At 38.2% G+C, this 19658-nt stretch overlaps 1 protein-coding gene across 1 annotated transcript in view; it reads right to left on the bottom strand.

The window, feature by feature from the left end:
- Positions 1-19658, bottom strand: part of LOC107670147 (cadherin-13) — a 201117-nt gene that overhangs the window by 162601 nt on the left and 18858 nt on the right. The window contains exon 3 of the mRNA XM_016462659.1: positions 875-1019. Coding sequence (XP_016318145.1) covers positions 875-1019 — 145 coding nt within the window. The remainder of the gene's footprint in view (positions 1-874; positions 1020-19658) is intronic.

Here is a 19658-nt window from a genome sequence, read left to right as displayed (position 1 = left end):
GGAAGGAAATTTACAAAATATTTTCATGGAACATGATCTTTACTTAATATCCTAATGATTTTTGGCATAAAAGAAAAATCGATAATTTTGACCCATACAATGTTTTTTTGGCTATTGCTAAAAATATACTCAAGCGAATTAAGACTGGTGTGTGCTCCAGGGTCACACATATATATAAATGCTGAATTTTCAGCAGTCTTCAGTGTCACATAATCTTTCAGAAATCATTCTAAAGTGCTGATTTGGTGATGAAATACATTTTTTTTTTATTATTCTCAATATTTACTGACCCCTAAAAATAATAATAATAATAATAATAATAACTAACATACAGTACGCTAGAAAGGAAAATCGATAATTTAATAGAATAGTTTAATAAAATAGAATAACTTCAATATTGTGGTCAACACAAACCATGTTTATCTTCGTTGCAAATGAAACCTCGTTGAGAACCAATATTGCTTGGGTCCCTCCTTCAAAAATTCTCTGGGATTTTTTCCACCAGTTCTACTGTCTGCCAGGTGAAAATCACAAGCTCAATTAAAGTAACATAACACCTCTCTTCAACAAGTCACACAATTTGAAGTATCATTCAAGTCCGCAGACTTATCCCTGTGGATAATGATTATAAGTATGCAGCAAAATAATGGAAATTCAAACCCAACTAATGAGAAACAACCAAAGTTACAGTCCTTATCGTCCACAGGCTTGTTCCATCACACTGAACCATAATATTCTCTCCAACCACTATTATCAAAGACTTTTAGACCTTTAGCCAACTCCGAGCTCGACTTTCTTCTTCCAGTAATCAGTTCCCTAGACACATCCATTTCAACCGCAAGAGCATGAGCACTGTTAGGTCAGGGAAGAGTACCTGTAGGGGAGCCCTCCTGAACCTCCCCAGAGTAGCGCGGCTCCTTGAAGACCGGTCGGTTGTCATTCTGGTCAATAACAGACACGTCCAGGTCTACAGGTCCCTCTACCAACTTGCCACTCAGGTCAGTGGTGGATACCTGGAGCTGTGTGAGAGAGAGGAAGAGAGTGATTTACACACACACGCACAAAAAGGAAAGATTCAGCTGTTTCTGGCAGTAATTGACAGAGGAAATAAAGTGCTTCTTCAGTTGCTTTCAGTGTCAGGCAACTGAAATCTCACTTGTGATGTGAGATGTTTGGCAAACAGTTTAATCTTAGAATGAAACCTGAAGAAAACTTTAAATGGATGACAGGATATTTAATAAAAGGAGCATTAACATCTTGTGTTGTCAGCTGAAAAAATACACATTTTTCATGTTTAAGAATAATCAGGTATACGGCACAAACTAAAATAATATCCAGAGTAGTGTTGTCAAAATTAGCGCGTTAACACATGCAATTAATTTTTTCAGTTTAACACGTTTAAAATATTTAACGCAATTAACACAGAGGTGGAGCTAGGGTTGGCCACCCCACTCACAACTGCTGCTCCTGTCACTTTTTTTCTTGACAAGAATTGCGTTTATTTACACGCAGAATGTCTTTACAACCACATCAAACGGGAGACTTTTCAAATACGCGTTCCAACTTCAGCACCAGGCACTAGGCACTAGTCAAACGAGCATGGAAAAGATAAAGGTGACGAGGGAGCTTCAGTAGAACAACAGTGCACTGCGGTCAGATGAGATGTTGTCAGGCCATAGATCAGTAAAAATTATTTTTCCTGTCCTGTCAGCCGTTATACTGAGCTCGTAGCACGTGCTCTTCAATTGAACACACAAATGAAGTGGCACACGCTGTATATAATTTCATATTAAAGCGCAAATGAAACAAGCATGCAATGTCATCGTTATGTCGTCAGTTAAGTCATGAAGTTACCAAAAAGGCGATTATAGCTTACTTAAAACTGCGCATGCTTGTATTTAGTTGCATTTAAGAACATGTCTCTGAAATGCAGTGGTTTTTAAAACTGTCCTGAAGCAGCTCAGCACTGTCTTCCTCATCTAACACACCCGATTCAACTCATCAGCTCTTTAGTAGAGACTTAACGAGCTGAAGTGGGTCAGAAAAGGTAAAGAGTTGTGAGAAAAGACCGCGTCATGATCAGTAGTTGCACCTAAAATAACCTAATAACCCAGCTGCTGTGCTGTGAAAAAAGAAGAAATCAACTTTTGTAGCTTTTAGGATTCATCTATTTTTAATTTAGAATTTAATGTTTGATAACTTTATTCACTTTCTGTATATGTCCTACTTGCTGAAGGGAACAGGTAGCTAAATATGACATTTATTATAATGGGTTTATTTGAAGATTGTTTTAAGTTCACTTAAATTAGAATTTTTTTTAAGTCTAATAAATGTTCAAATTGATAGCTCTCAATTATACTGTAATGTTGAATTGCTATAGTCAATGGTTAAATATTAGGGAAAAAACAATTGCATAGAGACATCAGTAGTATTGGTATCAGTGATACCTTCAGTCATAAAATATAAAAAAGAAATATTACAAATATACTGTCTTTATGTTGTTTCTACATTAATTTGAAGATTGGATGTGAAATTATTGCAATATAAAGTCTATTTAAAAACTTTAATGTTAGGTGGGATTAATCGCAATTTCAGAAAAATGTGTGATTAATTAGTTCTTTTTAAAAAAAATAAATTGACAGCACTAATCCAGGGCTGTTTTACATTCCACACTGTTCTCTCTCTCTCTCTTTCCTTCACCATTTACTCGCTGATATGACACAGTGGGGTGTTTCTTCAATTATGGGCTCTTTTGAATTTAAAAAAAATCACACTTTTCAAAATTACTAGTTTATATAATTTGCATACTATCAGTATCACCAGAACCACCACGAACAAATGCCATTTCTACCTCAACTATAATCACTCATTTGGGGTGGAAATTAAATTTGCAACGTTTTAAAATAAAATACACATCTTTGCATTAAGGCTAATTTTTATAGCACTGAATTTAACCTAAATAGAGACAACTGAATAATATTTTCATACATTTGAATTTCATAAAATTGTAATTTGAAAAAATAAATAAATAAATTGGACACAGCAGAAAATGCTTTAATTTCTGTGAAAATGTATATAAATAACACATCTTGAAATGGAATACATAATACATAAAAATGCCTGCAACTGCAGAAACAACCAGACATACAGACCAAACATGACACGTAGATTATGATGAAAAAATAGTATGGATGATGTTGCAAAAATGGCAGACATGGACTGCCAGGGTCTTTAGGATTGCCTCATGGGTAATGGCTACCTATGCTGCCTGTGGTCAGCAATTATTGTAAGACCTGAGTAGAGATGAGTGTTTGTCTGTGATTGTGGTTGATCTGCGGCATGAGAGCCTGTCTGCTCTAATGGCGCTGAGGAGAAGAGATAGAGAGGAAGAACAGATTACTAGTCCTCAGAAATACACAGGCAGTTTATGAAGGCACTACACAATGTGATTCAATTGCACTGCTTCTTGCTTGTCTGATGCAGGGTGTGATGCTAAAACCAGATTATATATCAAATATTCATGAAATATCTGTGACGATAAGCAATGTTTGATTAGGTATGATGCAAATGCACTTTTTATTTCACCATTAGGTAAAAACTGTCATTAGACAGGTTTTCGTAACCACTCCCTGTCCTGCAAGCATGAGCGTGCATGAAAATAAAGCAAAAATATTTCAATGAAATTTGGTGATGCTAGTGACAGAAAAATGACTAAATCAGTTCAAACTGCTCATTTGAATTACTTGAGTCAAAGCTTTAAATCAGAGCTATATATTTTTTTTTTAAATATATTTTAACATGTTGTAAAAAAAAACAAAAAAAAAACAGCAAGAATTCAGCAAGGCCACAGTAAATTTACTTAATGTGACACTGAAGACATTTCTAATGTTACAAAAGATTTTAATTTAAATGAATATAAAAATGAAATGCAGTTCTTTTGAATATTCCTCAAAGAATCCTGAATAAATAAATACAAAATAAATACTTTCATGACCAATATTTATTTTTACAAAAGCACGACTTTTCAAAACTAATTATGAGAAAGAATTAAATAAATTTGCTGAAAAAGACATAATTTCTAGGATAAGTCCAAACCATGTACTCTTGGCTAAATGCAGTATTTCTAACAGGTTTTATGTAAATACAGACAGTGTGCTTGAACTTAAAGGGATAGTTCACCCAAATAAATATGTTGTAATCTTCATCCTCAGACATCCTCATTTAGCTCCAAACCTGTATGATTTACTTTCTTCTCTGGAACACACACAAACAATTTACAGATACTAGTCCATATTGCGACTCTATTTAAGTGTACTGTCTGACCTACTTTTGATTAATTCATCCAAACTTTGACAAATGCCGTGACATTCCGCGTCATACAGTAAATTCCATTTATATGACTGGATTCCGCGATTCCGTCCGTGTTTTCCGCATCGCGGAAATCATAGATAATATTGAGGTGTTTTGCAACTTCAGTGCAACGTTAGTGGATTGGGATCTATTGCAACTTAAGCAACGTCTGCTGCTGCCTTACCTTTGAGAGACAACTGATGCGTGATCACTGAAGCAGCTCCAGTTAGCAAGCGCTTTTGGAGTGAGAGTGAATTCCGCATTGATTGGTCGGACTCATGACTCCCAACAAATCAGATGAGCGGTGGGCGGAGACTGCTTTAGGCCACAGAGTGGTGAGTTCTGACAGGCTGCATCAGAGCCAAATAGCGCATTTCAAAATTAAGTTATTTTATCGGCGAATCGGTTTTAAAAATGACCGATACCGATAATCATAAAAATGCTTAATATCGGCGCCGATAATCGGCCAGGCCGATAATCGGTCGACCCCTAAAACAAACAACAACAAAAATGTTATTTTGAAGAATGTTGTTATTGAAAACAAAATAAAAGTCATACAGTTTGGCAAAGACATGAGGGTGGATACATGAAGACAGAATTTTTAAGTTTTGGGTGAACTGTCTTCTTTAAGTTTTGTTTTTGCACAACTCATTATCCCATTTTCCCAGCTTGTTTTTGCATGACTGGACCAAAAACCCTACCTTGGAGGCAAAGAGCCAAACCACAGAGTCCAATGTGACTAAAGAGGTAAAACCATTGGGGAGAATGGATTCATATAGAGATAAAGAGAAACGGAGAGACGGGAAGCCATACACAGCTTTAAAAACAGGTAGACAACACAGAGTCATGTGGGGAAAATGAGAATGAATATGAAACAACAACAACAACACAGGGACGCGTTTGGGAGTGTGACGGGAGGGGTTCGTGGGAAGAAAAGAAGAGAAAGAAGATTTATCTGCTTTTCACAGTGTGAAGTTTCACAAGGGCCCACCTGAGAGCGTGGTGATGGCTGAGGCGCTAGCATCTGCCTCGCTTCTGTGCCTCAATTTCTCAGTCCCACCGTCTCAGAGCCGGGCCTCCCCAAAGCCCACATCACTTATTCATTCCTCCCTTCTCCTAGTGCTGCCGTAACCGCGTGAGTTCCGCACACCCTCGGGAGGTGCGCGACGCAAAGCAAAGGCAACGAAACGCACAGCACGTCCTGTCTCTCTGCCTCAAACACAAACACGCACGCTTGTACGCCAAACACTATACCCCAGGCCAGACACGTTAGTGCTTACTAGACGCTCCTGAGCAATTGGCCCGTGAAACACTTTAACCTGACGCAAATCACTGTCTGATAAAAGAGCTCAGAACTCTCCTGGGCACCTCTAACACTCCCCTGTATATTGAGATATATTTTATTTGCACACCTGTAAACTGTGCTGAAGCAACGCTTGGAATTTTAGTTTGGTGTGAAGGAGAAAAATAAAGAGTTTGAGCTGACAGTCTTGCACTTTATTGCCTCCTTTGTACTCTTTACAAAGTTTACTCTTTACAAGTAACATTCTAGAACAGCGGTGGCGAACTCCGGTCCTGGAGAGCCGCAGCAAATGCTCTAGACGCCCCTGGTGATGACTAGTCTATTCTTGGGCTATGGTTAGACGTCTATTAAGGGTGCTTTCACACCTGGCTCGTTGTTTCGGAACCTGGCTCGTTTCCCCCCTTAGCTCGGTTCGTTTGGGCATATGTGAACACGGCAAACGCGCCCGGATCCATGCCAAAACAATCGGTCGATTGAAAATGAACTCTGGAGCGGTTCGGTTGTAGTGAGAAAGCAATCCGATCTAACGGACCAACAAACCAGGATATATCACAATTTATGATGGGTATTACCTAAGTTCCGTGAAAAGCATTAGCTTTGTTGTTTTGCTAATACTTCAAAATGAACCAGTGAATGTTTGTGGGTGAGCACGTCTTCGCCATTCAAAATAAAAAAGTGCACTTTTTCATTTTATAATGCCATTTTATTGCTCTTCTCCCTAGTAGGTGCATTTTAAAAATGTTTTCCCGCCTGCCTGTAGCTTTCTAGTAACCCTTCAGACCTTGATTAGCTTGTTCAGGTGTGTTTGATTAGGGTTGAAGCAAAACTCTGCAGGGCTGCGGCTCTCCAGGACCGACGTTCGCCACCCCTGTTCTAGAAGAAGGATGCCATTTGTGTCCTTCATATACAGTACATTCAGTAGGTAAAAAATAACTTTAGCAATGAATATCTGATGTCATGTTCTTAAAACGACAAACATTTACTTATTTAAATCGTGAAGATGGCTTTTTTTTTTGCCCTCTCCACAACTTTTTGTTTCCAATGTCTCCTTGCCATTAACCTATATGTACATTTTTATTAAAACAAATTATAATTAAAATAAACCCTAGTATTTGGTCTTTATTCTTTATATATACTCTATATATTGTAAAAGGATGTAGATGCTACTTTGACTATAGCCTTCTTTTCTTTTAGACTACTTTTTTTTTGTAAAAAGGAGTACACTACTGTTCAAAAGTTTGAAGTCATTTGTTATAAAGAAAGAAATTAATACTTTTATTCAGCAGACACGTTAAATTGATCAAAATTGACAATAAAGGCTTCTACAGTGTATACATTTTAAATAAATGCTGTTCTTTTAAACTTTCTATTCCTCAAAGAATCCTGAAATAAATGCATAACAGTTTCCAAAAATAAAATAAAATATTATTTTTATTACAATTAATTATTACTAACATTATTATTAAATTATTATATATTACAAAAAAAAATTAACTGTTTTCAACATTGAAATGTTTCTTGAGCATCAAATCAGCATATTAAAATGATTTTTGAATGATTATGTGACACTGAAGACTGGAGTAATGGCTGTTGAAAATCCAGCTTTGCCATCACAGGAGTAAATTACATTTTAAAACATATCTTTAAAAAAATAATTTTGAATTCTGATATTATTATTACTGTTTTACTGTATTTGTTATCAAATAAATGCAGCCTTGGTGAGTATAAGAGACTTTAATAAATAAACAAACAAACAAACAAATAAATAAATAAGGGGCTGCATAAAAGAAGGTTTGAAATCTTACAAAAATGTACAGGTGCATTTAGGCAGGTGCTTTTATGAAAATTACTAAAAATAAGTAAATAATCAATAATCATTGTATATTTCATAGTATGCAAAAATCTACTTTTAGATTAAAAGCTCCTGGAAAGGCACCTGTCTCATACTGTAACTCACAACTTCCCTGGCTCAGAACGGGAACATTAAGAGCTCAAATTAGCGGCTCATAACTCCAAGCTGCGTTAACGGATGATGAGTCTCCCCTCCCTTCTCACCCCAGTGGAAATGACCAATGATAGCACTTGCCATTTTGCATTACCCTAAGAGCCCATCAGGAATGATCCATTACGCAGAGTGGCCAGAACGGGGGAGTTCCTCGCTCTGCCAGCACATTGCCAGAGCGCTGCAATCTCTGCCAGTAATGCATGACATCACTCTCATCCGCTCTCTTTGTCTCTCACAGAGGCATGGGTCAGTCTCTTTGTCTGGCCGCGACCGGTGCAGTTATGATTCCGCTCAACAGATCTAATGCTCTTAATGATACAGACTCCCCACATCAGAGTTTATAGCACTAATGGTTCGATACATCATCACAGCCTGCTGTTCTGCACTCTGGCATTCACAGACAGAGAGAGAACATTTACTAGGGTTCACACCGACTAGTCGATTAGTTTTGCCACTAGTTGACATGTTGCCTGTGCCTTTAAGAGTATGTTAAAGCCCCCTATGATCTTAAATGAGGAACTGTTGGGTCAGAGATCTTATATAAAATACATACTTTATCCACTCTTTCCTAACACTGGGATCCCCCAGTAAGGCGATCTTATCGATGTACTGTGAAAATCTAGGATACAAAAAACCTGGGAATAAAACATATAAATAAAATAAATAAATAAATAAAAGTTTTAAGATTTTCTAATCTACAGAAGCCCGTTTCCACATCAGAGCAAGTAGAAAGTAAATTAACAAAAGAACGAATAAATAAATAAGAAAAATCTAATTGTGGGATTTAAGTCTAATATTATGAGATAGTCACAGTTACGATACAGTACAAAGTCAAAATTACGGGAAATAAGTTTGCAACTGCAAGACAAAGTCACATTGTGAGATAAAAAATCAAGAAAAAAATGCTGCAATTATGTTACAATAAAAAAAAATATATATTTATTTATCCCCGAATCCATGCTAATCAAATGTAAGCAAATATCATATGTTGTGAAAGTCTGGAATGTGCAGTTTTAGGCTAGTTTCAATAAATGGGGTTGTGAAACTAGCAATATTTACAGAGAACTATTTAAATGGATTTGTCATCCAAAAAAAAAAAAACACATATGTCTCAAAATATCTTATGTTCCACAAAAGGAAGAAAGTCATAGTTTTGTACCAACATGAGGGGTGAGTAAATAATGACCAATTTAAATTTTGGGGGTAAACCACCCATTTAATTTCCAAAGATTTAAGAAAATTGATGAACCGTTTATTGAATTTGCATTTTAAAAGAAAATTGATCAGTGCCTCCATCGATTTCCTCAGATTCTAACATTAATCTTGTCAGCATGAACAGTCAAAAAAACAAATGTACAGTGTGTTTTTTAAATCTTTTATATATGTATGCCTTTTAAATCAGAAGCTAAACAACAGTCATAGCAGATGAATGCTACAGCAAGTATGCGTACACATTACAGCAGACATCAAACATCATTACACTCTGTCAAACTCCCCGGCATGGCTCATTTTCAGTAAAAACAGACTTGTCAGCGCACTACAGGAGCTCACTTCTCAGCAGTTCCAGGCCTCATTGTCAGGAGACATACAGTGGGTACGGAAAGTATTCAGACCCCCTTAAATTTTTAGTTTTTCTTTTTTAATAAATCTGCAAAAATGTCAACAATTCTGTGTTTTTCTGTCAATATGGGGTGCTGTGTGTACATTAATGAGGAAAAAAAATTAACTTAAATGATTTTAGCAAATGGCTGCAATATAACGAAGAGTGAAAAATTTAAGGGGGTCTGGATACTTTCCGTACCCACTGTATGCACACAGGCATCCATTGTATCAACTATGCAATCTTCCATACAGAAGCAGGATGAAACTTATATAAGGCGACTTCAAAAAGTAGCACCCTTCGCATATCCAGAAGTCTCATTCCCTTTAAAGCACCTTTGATATCCAGGGCTCTCTCCCCACAGAGAAACCAACCTTAACTGGCAGCGTATGCCGCTCTTGCTGCTGTTGTTTTCATCCAACTGCCCTCCCTTTCTACCGCCTGCTCTTTTGGGCTCTCATCTGAGGGGTGTTTACATCCCTGTCAAGTGCACTTATACCCCGGTGGTGTTCGCACAGCCCCCGTGAACCCTGAGACACAGGAGACAGACAAGGAGACGGACAAGTGTTCTCTCCTCTCACTGCAGTCAACACGTTCTCAGGTGATCCACTGAAAAAGAAACGGCTCAAACATACTAAAATCACTCCGATTCTGAGGACAATAGAAGAATGAAAGGGACAGTACCTGAATTTTTACTAGAGCAGTAGTGGTAATAGATGTGATTAATGGAATATTTAATGTCGTTTATGCCTTTTATTACATTTTTAACAATATAAAGGTTTAGGTTTGTTCTAAAAAATGATCGGAAGTTTCAGAACTGACTGACACATGATCAGAACTGCAGCATACAATAAATGTTTCTCTCACTAAGAAAAACCCTAGCAAATAGGGGTGTAACGGTACATGTATTCGTCCCGAACCTTCACGGTACGGATGTCACGGTTCGGTTTATGCAGTCAGATGACGAATACAGTCAGCCACAGGTGATCAATCCAGAAGGGGGCGTGCACAGTAATGCACCACCGTCCAACCCAAAAACAAGAATGGCGAGATAGCATGCAAGGGCTCGAAGAACTGCCTGCTTAGGAAAGTTTTGGGTTCTGGAAATGCACTGGTCGACCAGCCATAAATCGAAAAAAAAAATATATATATATTTTTATTTTGGCCGATCTCTATTCTATTGCACACAAACTGCATTGCAATAATTTCCCAAAATATAATTTGTGTGGAAATATTATAAGTCTGCAAACAGGAAGCTAACAAAAGCCAGAGATGCTTAAGATGGACACAGCAGAGAAAATACCATACCAGGCAGATCAAGTTCACTGTTTACGCAAAATATTATATATATATATATATATATATATATAAAACTATATATACATATACATAATATTATTTAAACAGTTTTAGTTTAAATAATACCAATAGTAAATAATAGTTTTTAAAGTTTAAAAAAACAACATCTATTTGAATTAGAAGCCCCATCCTTCCCGAAGGAGGTTTCGGAAGCACTTACACATATGACATCTGTTTAGGTGCATATGGAAGATTAGAGGTGATTGTAATCCTCATGGAAATGGCAGAAGTCTGCCGGGGAAAAACGGGCTCTGAGGCTATACCGTGGACTTTACACATATGGGATCCGCTTAGGTCTCTACATATGGAACCCAGCCCTCTACCGGTTCTCAAGGATTCAGCGAGAGAGGGCCTGGCGCCGGACGTTCCGCCATGTCTGGCTGCCGAGGGGACGGAGGAGCTCGACAGGGCCTACAGTATGGACACTCTGGAGCAGTTTTAGCAAGCCGACACTAAACCGGGGCCGACACATGAAAGTACGCATCCTTCAGGTTGATTGCTGCAAACCAATCTCGGGGACAGATGCACCCGAAGATGCGTTTCTGCGTCAACATCTTGAACGGTAACCGGAGAAGGGCCCGGTTCAAGACACGCAGATCCAAGATTGGTCGTAACCACTGCCTTTCTTGGTAACCTTGGTAGAAGCACAATGAAATAAGGGTTGTAAAACTCTGTATTCATATCGGCTGGAGGGACCGGCTCTATCGCATCCTTCGCAAGTAGGACTGCGACCTCCGCCGGCAAGACAGGACCATCGGCCGCCTTCACTGTTGTGAAGCGGATGCCACTGAACTTGGGGGGATGCCGGGCGAACTGAATCGCATAGCCGAGGCTGATGGTCCGCAGAAACCAACGAGACAGGTTGGGTAGTGCTAGCCGGGCACCCAGATACCGTGCAAGCGGGTGGACGGGTGGGGCGGCCTGCCTACACCCAGCTCCACGGCGCCGCTTGCTGTAGTCTGCTGCGGATGCGGCGATGAACCTGCAGTAACGCCGTAGCGTGTAAGGCGGAGGCAGCTTCTCCACAGGCCGTACAAGCATAGCCGGACAGGCCAGACGAGTACCTACAGACCTGGGAGGGGAGGCATGGTTCAGGTTGCGAAGCGCTAGAGGAGCAATGGTCCCCCGAGGGTTGGTTCCCTGAGGGGTTTGTCACCACTGTAACCCTCAGACCGCATGTGCTACTGCCCGAAGTAGTCCACGCCTGGCTGCTGTCAGGACGAACACTAGATCGCGGCAGAGGAAACGGAGCCTGGCCCACAGCTCCGAGATGGTCATCTTCCCCTTTGTCGGCGTCCCTCATATAAACCAGACACAGCCAGAGATGGCGCTCCTGGACCACAAGTGTGGACATCGCTCGACCCAGAGAACTCGCGGTGACCTTCATCGCTTGGAGCGCGGTTTAATGCCCAGACACGTGAGGCAGCGATCGTGACCATCACCTGGCGCCAAGTAACGACCGCATCCAGAAATGCACGGGTGAAACGTCATCTTTAAAAAGACTATCTGTCGTCTTTACAAAGACGCACCCACTTATTGTACTCTTTCAGGGAAATGCTCTTTTACGTGCTGAGACGCACAAGGGAAACGGCCGTTTGCAGCACGACAGTGGGTAGTGCAGCCTGAAGTGCGCAACCCACTCGACACAGGAACGACCACCGCTGAAGCGCCGTTCGCCAACACAAAAAGCTCCCGAGAGCGCGCTAGACTCGTCACACACGAAGCAGTTTGGTAGGAGCAGAACGGTGTTGTCGCTCGGCTCCGAAGCGAAAAGCTGATATGTGTTGCACCAGCTGCCTTTTTATGCTCACACTGTGATCAGCGGCAGTTGGATGCAATCATTGCATGCCAATGTGCATTGGCTCGTTTAGTTTACACTCAAAGTGGATTGGTCTCTCTAAGCGAAATCCCAATTCGTCGGTCACCGATGTGACTCGGAGTGACCGCCTGAAAGGGAACTGAATGCATTAACAACTGAAATTATCAGAATGCAAATGCAATAAAATTTTGTAATCAATACACAGCCCTAAGTTTTTAATGCTGTTTAGTGCTCGTAGCCTGTGCTGGTGAGATGCATCACTTTACATTCAGATCAGGCATTCAGCCATTGACGTGCGGTCTGACTGTTATGCTACCATGCAGCCAGTGTCAGTCTGTCTGTTTTGCTTGGACCACATCTGTCCACATTTCTTCTGTGAATTTGCAGCCTTACTTGTGAGTTTATCTTCTTCCAAATCTCGCTTCCTACTCACTTCATGTCGGCGTTCTGTTCCTGATTACAGCAAAAAAAAGGATCACAGTTGACACATTATTGGCTAATACTATGCAAATATTATTCACCCATACTCTTTCCCACTGGACCTTTCTACTATATATTCATCGCTCTCGCATTCGTATGAAGAGAGGGTTTCTTATCTGTATATTTAAAGGGATAGTTCAGCTGAAAATGAAAATTCTGAAAAAAATCACCCTCATGTCTTTTCAAATAAAATGTTACTTTTTTTTTCTTTTTTTTTTTTTACATTTTCATCAAGTATCTTTTATGTTCATCAAAGGTTTGGTTTGGTTTATACATCCCAGTCCCAGATAACAGAAGAATCAGTGTTGGAGTGCAAGAGAGAGTAGACGCAAATGACAAACCTAGGTTTCACTTTAGCAGTGCCATCTCTACAGTCAAGGGGTGTGTTTCTATTATTTAAAACAATTCATTATTCAAGAAACCTCTTTCACATATGGCACATTCATGCCTTATCCAATACACTTAACATATCAGAATTGCTCATATGACCTTCCAAAATAAAAAAAAAATTATGTATTATAAAATGTAATATTATAAGTATAACATCACAGGGCACGTTTGGCCTTTAGCAATGCAAGTCAGTCCACTTATTTATTATTCATTTACTACAACATCACAAAGCAACAAAAGATTAATCAGAGACTTGTCGTGCTACGCAATGAGAGACATGCTATGGAGGTTGTTATCTGCTCTGATGGATGGAAACGATTGCCACAGAAACCATTACAATGCTGCAAGGGCTTTATATATACCTGACAGTGACTGAGTCATGACACAACGATACAATTAAGAAATCTGGTCATGCATACAGTGTTTGCAAACTGCAAACACATGAAAATACAGCATTTGTCTTACTACACCTCATTAGCTGTGTTTACAACAATAATCTGACTATTGGTTCCACTAAGACAATTATATGAACAACACGTTGCCATGTAAACAGCAATTTTCAATTACCTTAATATGAATAATTACAGATTTAAAATAAACATTGTTATATTTAATACAGAGTTTCCAATTTTACTCTCAATATGACACTCTATTAGAAGTTTACACTTCAATTTTTGACAAGCCACCAGGAAATGCATTTATTTGCGAACAACAAATAAAAGAATAAATACTGTAGTTGTTAAAATTTTTAAATGGTAGCTTTGCCAAAATCTCCATTAGGTTATTAACAAACATATACATGACAACAAAATAAAAACATTAGTGTTTACTACTAGAGAACGACTAACTAAACAGTGGCAGACGGGACCCAGTAACCTGTCAGTTTCTGGTCAATGTTTCATCATTTTCATCAATTTTCTGAACTATATGTTTTAATTTTAACATACTTAGTTTTTCACTCAAAATTAATGCTTTTATTCAGCAAGGATGCATCAAATTGATCAAAAGTGACAGTAAATACATTTGGAATATTACAAAAAAATATATTTCAAATAAAATGTTACTTCTCTTTTTTTTATCAAGTATCTTTAATGTTCATCAAAGAATCTTTTAAAAATGTATCATGTATATATGATGTATTAATGTATATAAAATATTAGTCAATAATAATAATAATAATTGTTTCTTAAGCACCAAATCTGCAAATTAGATATTCCTGAAGGGTCATGTGACACTGAAGACCAGAAATGCTGCTGATGATTCAGCTAATGAATTACATTAATAATAATAATAATAATTATATATATATATATATATATGTGTGTGTGTATATAAATATATGAAAACAGAAAAGTTAATTTAAATTCTAATACTATTTCACAATATTGCTGTTTTTACTGTATTTTCGATTAGATAAATGCAGCCTGGGTAAGCATTAGAGAAAGAAAGAAAGAAAGAAAGAAAGAAAGAAAGAAAGAAAGAAAGAAAGAAAGTCTTACAGACCACAAACAGTAGTGTTTCGAACAGTAGTGTATTGTATTGCATACACTGAATAAAAAACTAAATAAGAAACAACAGAAAAACTCATTTGGACTATATACATCATAAAGGTGAAGGTTTAGATAATTGCAGTCAGTTAAAAGTTGAATCTATGTGTAAACTATCAAAGAACATTATACCAAAGTGCTGTTTCCGCTGAACAACACTGCAATATCAGCCTGAGAATCCAACATGAAAGCATTTATTTGTTCTTTAGTTCATTCCTGTGGGACCCCAGATTTATATTAAATCTTTCCAGCACCATTCGGAATGTAAACTTGGGTTTCAAAGATTAGAAAACTCATTCAGCATAAAAAACACTGAACCGTTACACTCTTGCTATGTCTGTGAATGATATTTATCTTCGCAGAATTTTAATTTTTTCAGGCTCCTGTGCACAGTGCTTTGTGTCATGATGAACATCTCTGTGACATTTTGCCACTGACATGGTTCAAAACATTATAAAGATCCGTGTTCATGTTAAAGCCTCCCTGTAAGGTTAAATTCTCCCGACAGGGTCACAGCAAGAGGCAGCCGCCACATCCCGGTATGCCTGAAGAAATATTCCTCCTCATTTCAGCCCACTGCAATGCATGTTGTTTCATTATACCAGCGAGGCAGTAGTTTCTGCTAGCATCCCTAGAAATTTCCCCAAGTGAAAATTGGAGTGTATGAGCAGACAGTGATTTCATTTCAATGAAAATGACTTATTAAACGTGAAGGAAGAGAGAGACTAGGAAAATGGGGGTCCTCACAACAGTGAAAATTATAGATGTTCACACCAATGGCTTCTCTAGCCAAAATTAGCTTCTAGACACTATTACGCCATGTTCATTAGCTCATTATGTCTTCATAAAACAGAATTGATAAGGATACAGTCCCCCCTTCCTATTTTTCTCTGCACAGAATATTACAGTCTCATGTTTTCTATTAATTAGAGTCCGCGGAATGCCTAGTCTTGAGTAAAGGTTTGTGAACCCTTTCATATTTTGCCTGAATGGCTCTACCCATGTAAAATAGCTTGCTTAAATCCATGTCATATTCATCAATCTGTTACAATGAATAAGTAATAAAACTTCTTTATTTGGCCTAAAAAAACTATATTTCCAAAGGGAACAAAATAAGGTCATGTTATTCAAGACATTCTGTTCCACTAGATCTTTCTACTGTATTCTTACAAAAGCATCAAGGGTGTATTTACATCTCAGCTGTACAAACATCAGAAAAAGTGGATTAATTAACCTCCAGAAGACAATGTCCCTCTGAGGTGTATCTATCGAATTTGGGCTCTCTTAGAGCACACAACTGCTGAACTTGGTGTTTTAACATTCTATTAAAGAGGTAGTGAATAAGTAAAGGAAGCTATAGGAGAGGGTTCAATATGCGTTCTCTGGAGATTTACTCATCTCCTCTGAGACTCCAGTCCTCTGTGGCTGGATGATTTTGAGAGGTTCTCCCAATAGAAATCTTCAGGAAACGGGTCTAGAGGTGACATTTAATCACACAAGTGACTCCCAGCAACATTTAGCAGTTTTGAGCTATTGCGGTCAGAAAAAAAGCCTGTGGAAATAAAAGACAGCATTGGAGGAAATGACAGATGAGTATTATAGAAAAATGAACGGGAAACTTTAATACTTAATAGGGTGGCTGTAGGAATGAATGTCCTTCATTTCAGTTAAAACAGCAAGTTAGAATTCTAAAGCAATTCTAAAGAATTCTAAAACAAGAAACCAGCACACACACACACACACACACACACACACACACACACCTGTTGGTTGTCTCCAAAAATACAACTTTAATCAAAAACTCTGATTGAATCTAACAATAAATACTCAAATGACAGAAGTAAAACAAGACATTATGCTGTTAAGATATGTCCAGAATGCTTAGCTTTCATGAATAAAAAAGCCATATGGGAAGGGCACTTCTAGTTGACCCTCAAATACAAAGAACCGGCTGGTAAGAATATAGTGGACAGACTTCCTATGAGGACCATCCAGCTGGAAACAGAAACCCTCATGTAAGATGTCCACATTCAGACGGAGGCTGGATACCCTTTGAGATATTTGGAGGGAAAGAGAAGGATGGATGACTAAAATAATAGCAAACATGATAGTAGTATTAAAATGAAAGTTGCAATACTTTGTGTATGGTGAGAAAATCCAAATTGTGCTTCCAAATGGCAGTGGCTTGTATTGGTACATTTAAGGGCTGATTCCTCAGGTCTGGTTCTTTACGTTTCTGTTTGTCATTGTGATAATGGAAGTAGTTCCTACAGTCTCTAATGTACAAAATAAAGAGACCTATATTTTGCAGCACTTGCTCCTTGTAGCAAAACAAGTGGAGCTAGCCATCTATCCATCATGAATCCGTATGTTTGTCCATTCGTCCATCCCTGGATCTACCCATGAATCCATCCATGTATGCTTCCATCCACTGGGAATGCAACTGTATTGCTTATGCTGCATCTCAAAATTCAGTGAGCTGTTCTTGGGAGAACAGATACAGTAAGATAATGAAGTCAGGCTTCATGCCTCCTACAGAGAATAAAAGTTATTCTGAAGCTAAATGAACTGATCTTGTATGTCAGTTTTTTTTTTTATGTACACAGAGCAAAGTAAGTGGACTTGGGACATCTTCCCAGGGAACTCCTGTGAGACAATCTCTAATCCACAATTCCTGTTCACATCTGCTGTGTGTTTGCATGGACTTTAAATATTTCAAAGAGCCATCGGAGAGCAGCTGAGCTAGCCTGAGTGTTACGCCGGTTTCACACTGCAAGCGTGAGCGGCGCGTGAGCGTAACTACATCGTCACTGCAGCTACAGATGCGCGAGAGTATTCACACTGGAAGCGTTTGTACAGCGTCACAGCAGTGGCTCCAAAGCTACATATTTCTTTACAAAGACAACTATAAATTAAACAACAAAAACAGCTCCTATCATGTCGTTTCAGTCATACTCAAATATAGAACGTGCTGTTTATACTGTTTTTTTATATAATACATACTTTTACCCATAGGCGCTTACCCAGATATGTGCTATTAACCAAGTTATAGCTCAGTGTGTGTCCATAATCTCCATGTCCATTTCTTATAGAAGCTGTCAATATGCTTTATGTAAATTACTTGTGATTAAGCTCCGTTTTTGTAACTGATCGGGAGAAATGTGAATTATTAGTTGGATTTTAACTAATCGTTAGGCTAAGTAAGAATGTCAAAATGTTTTAAGTTATTATTTATGTAGAGCTGAATAAAAAAAAGTAGGCTATGCGTTTCTAGCCAATCGTAATTTAAAGCTTAATATATTTCTTAGAAGCTGTCAATATGATTTATACGATTTTTTTGTGTCTGTGTTCGTCTTGTGTACTTATTTGTAATTTGTGCCTTGTTGTCCGTTTTTGTAGCCTAACTGATGACCTGGAGCAATATAATTATTCATTCTATTTTAGCTAATTATTAAGTGAGAATATTATGTTTAAGTCATTATTTGTTCATAGAGATTCATTTAAAAAATGAAAAGGTGTGTTTCTAACCAAGGTGAACATGCTGAGCATTCATAATATTTTTATTAGGCCGAATGTTGAAGATGTCAGTATGTTTCATGTGCATTCATGTGTCTATAGCTCCGTTTCTGTAACTGAAGAACTGAAAATAAATAAAAGGCTGTAGGCCTAAGTTTGTCACGTCAGTCGTAAGTGAACCCGTGTGCAATAGGCTATTTACAGAATACAATATTTACAGAAGCTGTCAATAATGGATGAATAATGAATTTCTTATGTATATACTCCATTGTATCTTAAGATCCTGAGCAAGATGAATTGTTCGTTGTGAGTTTGATAAAATGTTTTAAGTTATAATTTTCTTATGGCAATTAAAAATAAAAAAAAAGTTAAAATGGGTAAATCTTCTATACATATTTTTGATTCTTCATTTTCTTTCCTGACATACTCCAATTCGTGTTAAAACACACTAGACATGGTTATTCTGTGCATTTTTAGCACATTTTGTGTGAAATCATATTTATTTTGTCCATCAAAAGTGTGCTGTCACTTTAATTGAGCGTGAGCGGCGCAGCAAAAATAGACTTGGCGCCGAAACCATCGCTGCAGCACTGCTCACGCGACGTTCCTGCTTGACGCTCACGCACTGCTCCTGCTCCCGGTGTGAATGCACTCATTTGTTAACATGCACGCCGAAAAAAATGTGCGCTGCTAACACACCACTCACGCTTGCAGTGTGAAACCGGCATTAGTCTCATTTCCTGTCTGTTTCTGCTGCTCATTGCAGAGTAAAGAGGAGAGAGGCTAATTGGACGATAAAAAGTGAAAGCAAAGGTATACTGAAACAGCAAAACACTCTAAGGAACTTGAAATTAATTGCAGCTGTTACACAATATTACTGTGCACAGAGTATTTGCTGGCTTATGAAGAAACCATGCATCTTGTTTTGCTGCAAATATAGTCCAGGTGCAAGTGCTGCAAACTGTAGGCCTCTTTACTTTGTACATTAGAGACTGTACGAACTACATCCATTATCAAAGCGGCATATGGAAGCATGAAGAACCAGACCTGAGGGAACAGCCCGGACATATGCGAACAACAAGCCACTGCCGTTTGGAAACAAGTTTTGGATTTTTTCCACCATACACAATTTATTGTAACTCCTATGTTAATGTATTCTACTGTCATGTTTACTCTTATTTTACAACTTACAGCGTGGCTAAAATGTCCTGGTGTTGCAAGTTCCCAACGAGAGAGTACAACCCTACACAACCAAAGCAGATACTTCTGCCAACATCTTAAAATTTACT

This window comes from Sinocyclocheilus anshuiensis, unplaced genomic scaffold (genome assembly GCF_001515605.1).
Source record: "Sinocyclocheilus anshuiensis isolate Anshui unplaced genomic scaffold, SAMN03320099.WGS_v1.1 scaffold800, whole genome shotgun sequence".
Lineage (NCBI taxonomy): Eukaryota > Metazoa > Chordata > Actinopteri > Cypriniformes > Cyprinidae > Sinocyclocheilus > Sinocyclocheilus anshuiensis.
The sequence above is the reverse complement of the archived record's forward strand: the minus strand, read 5'-3'. Positions and strand labels throughout refer to the sequence as shown.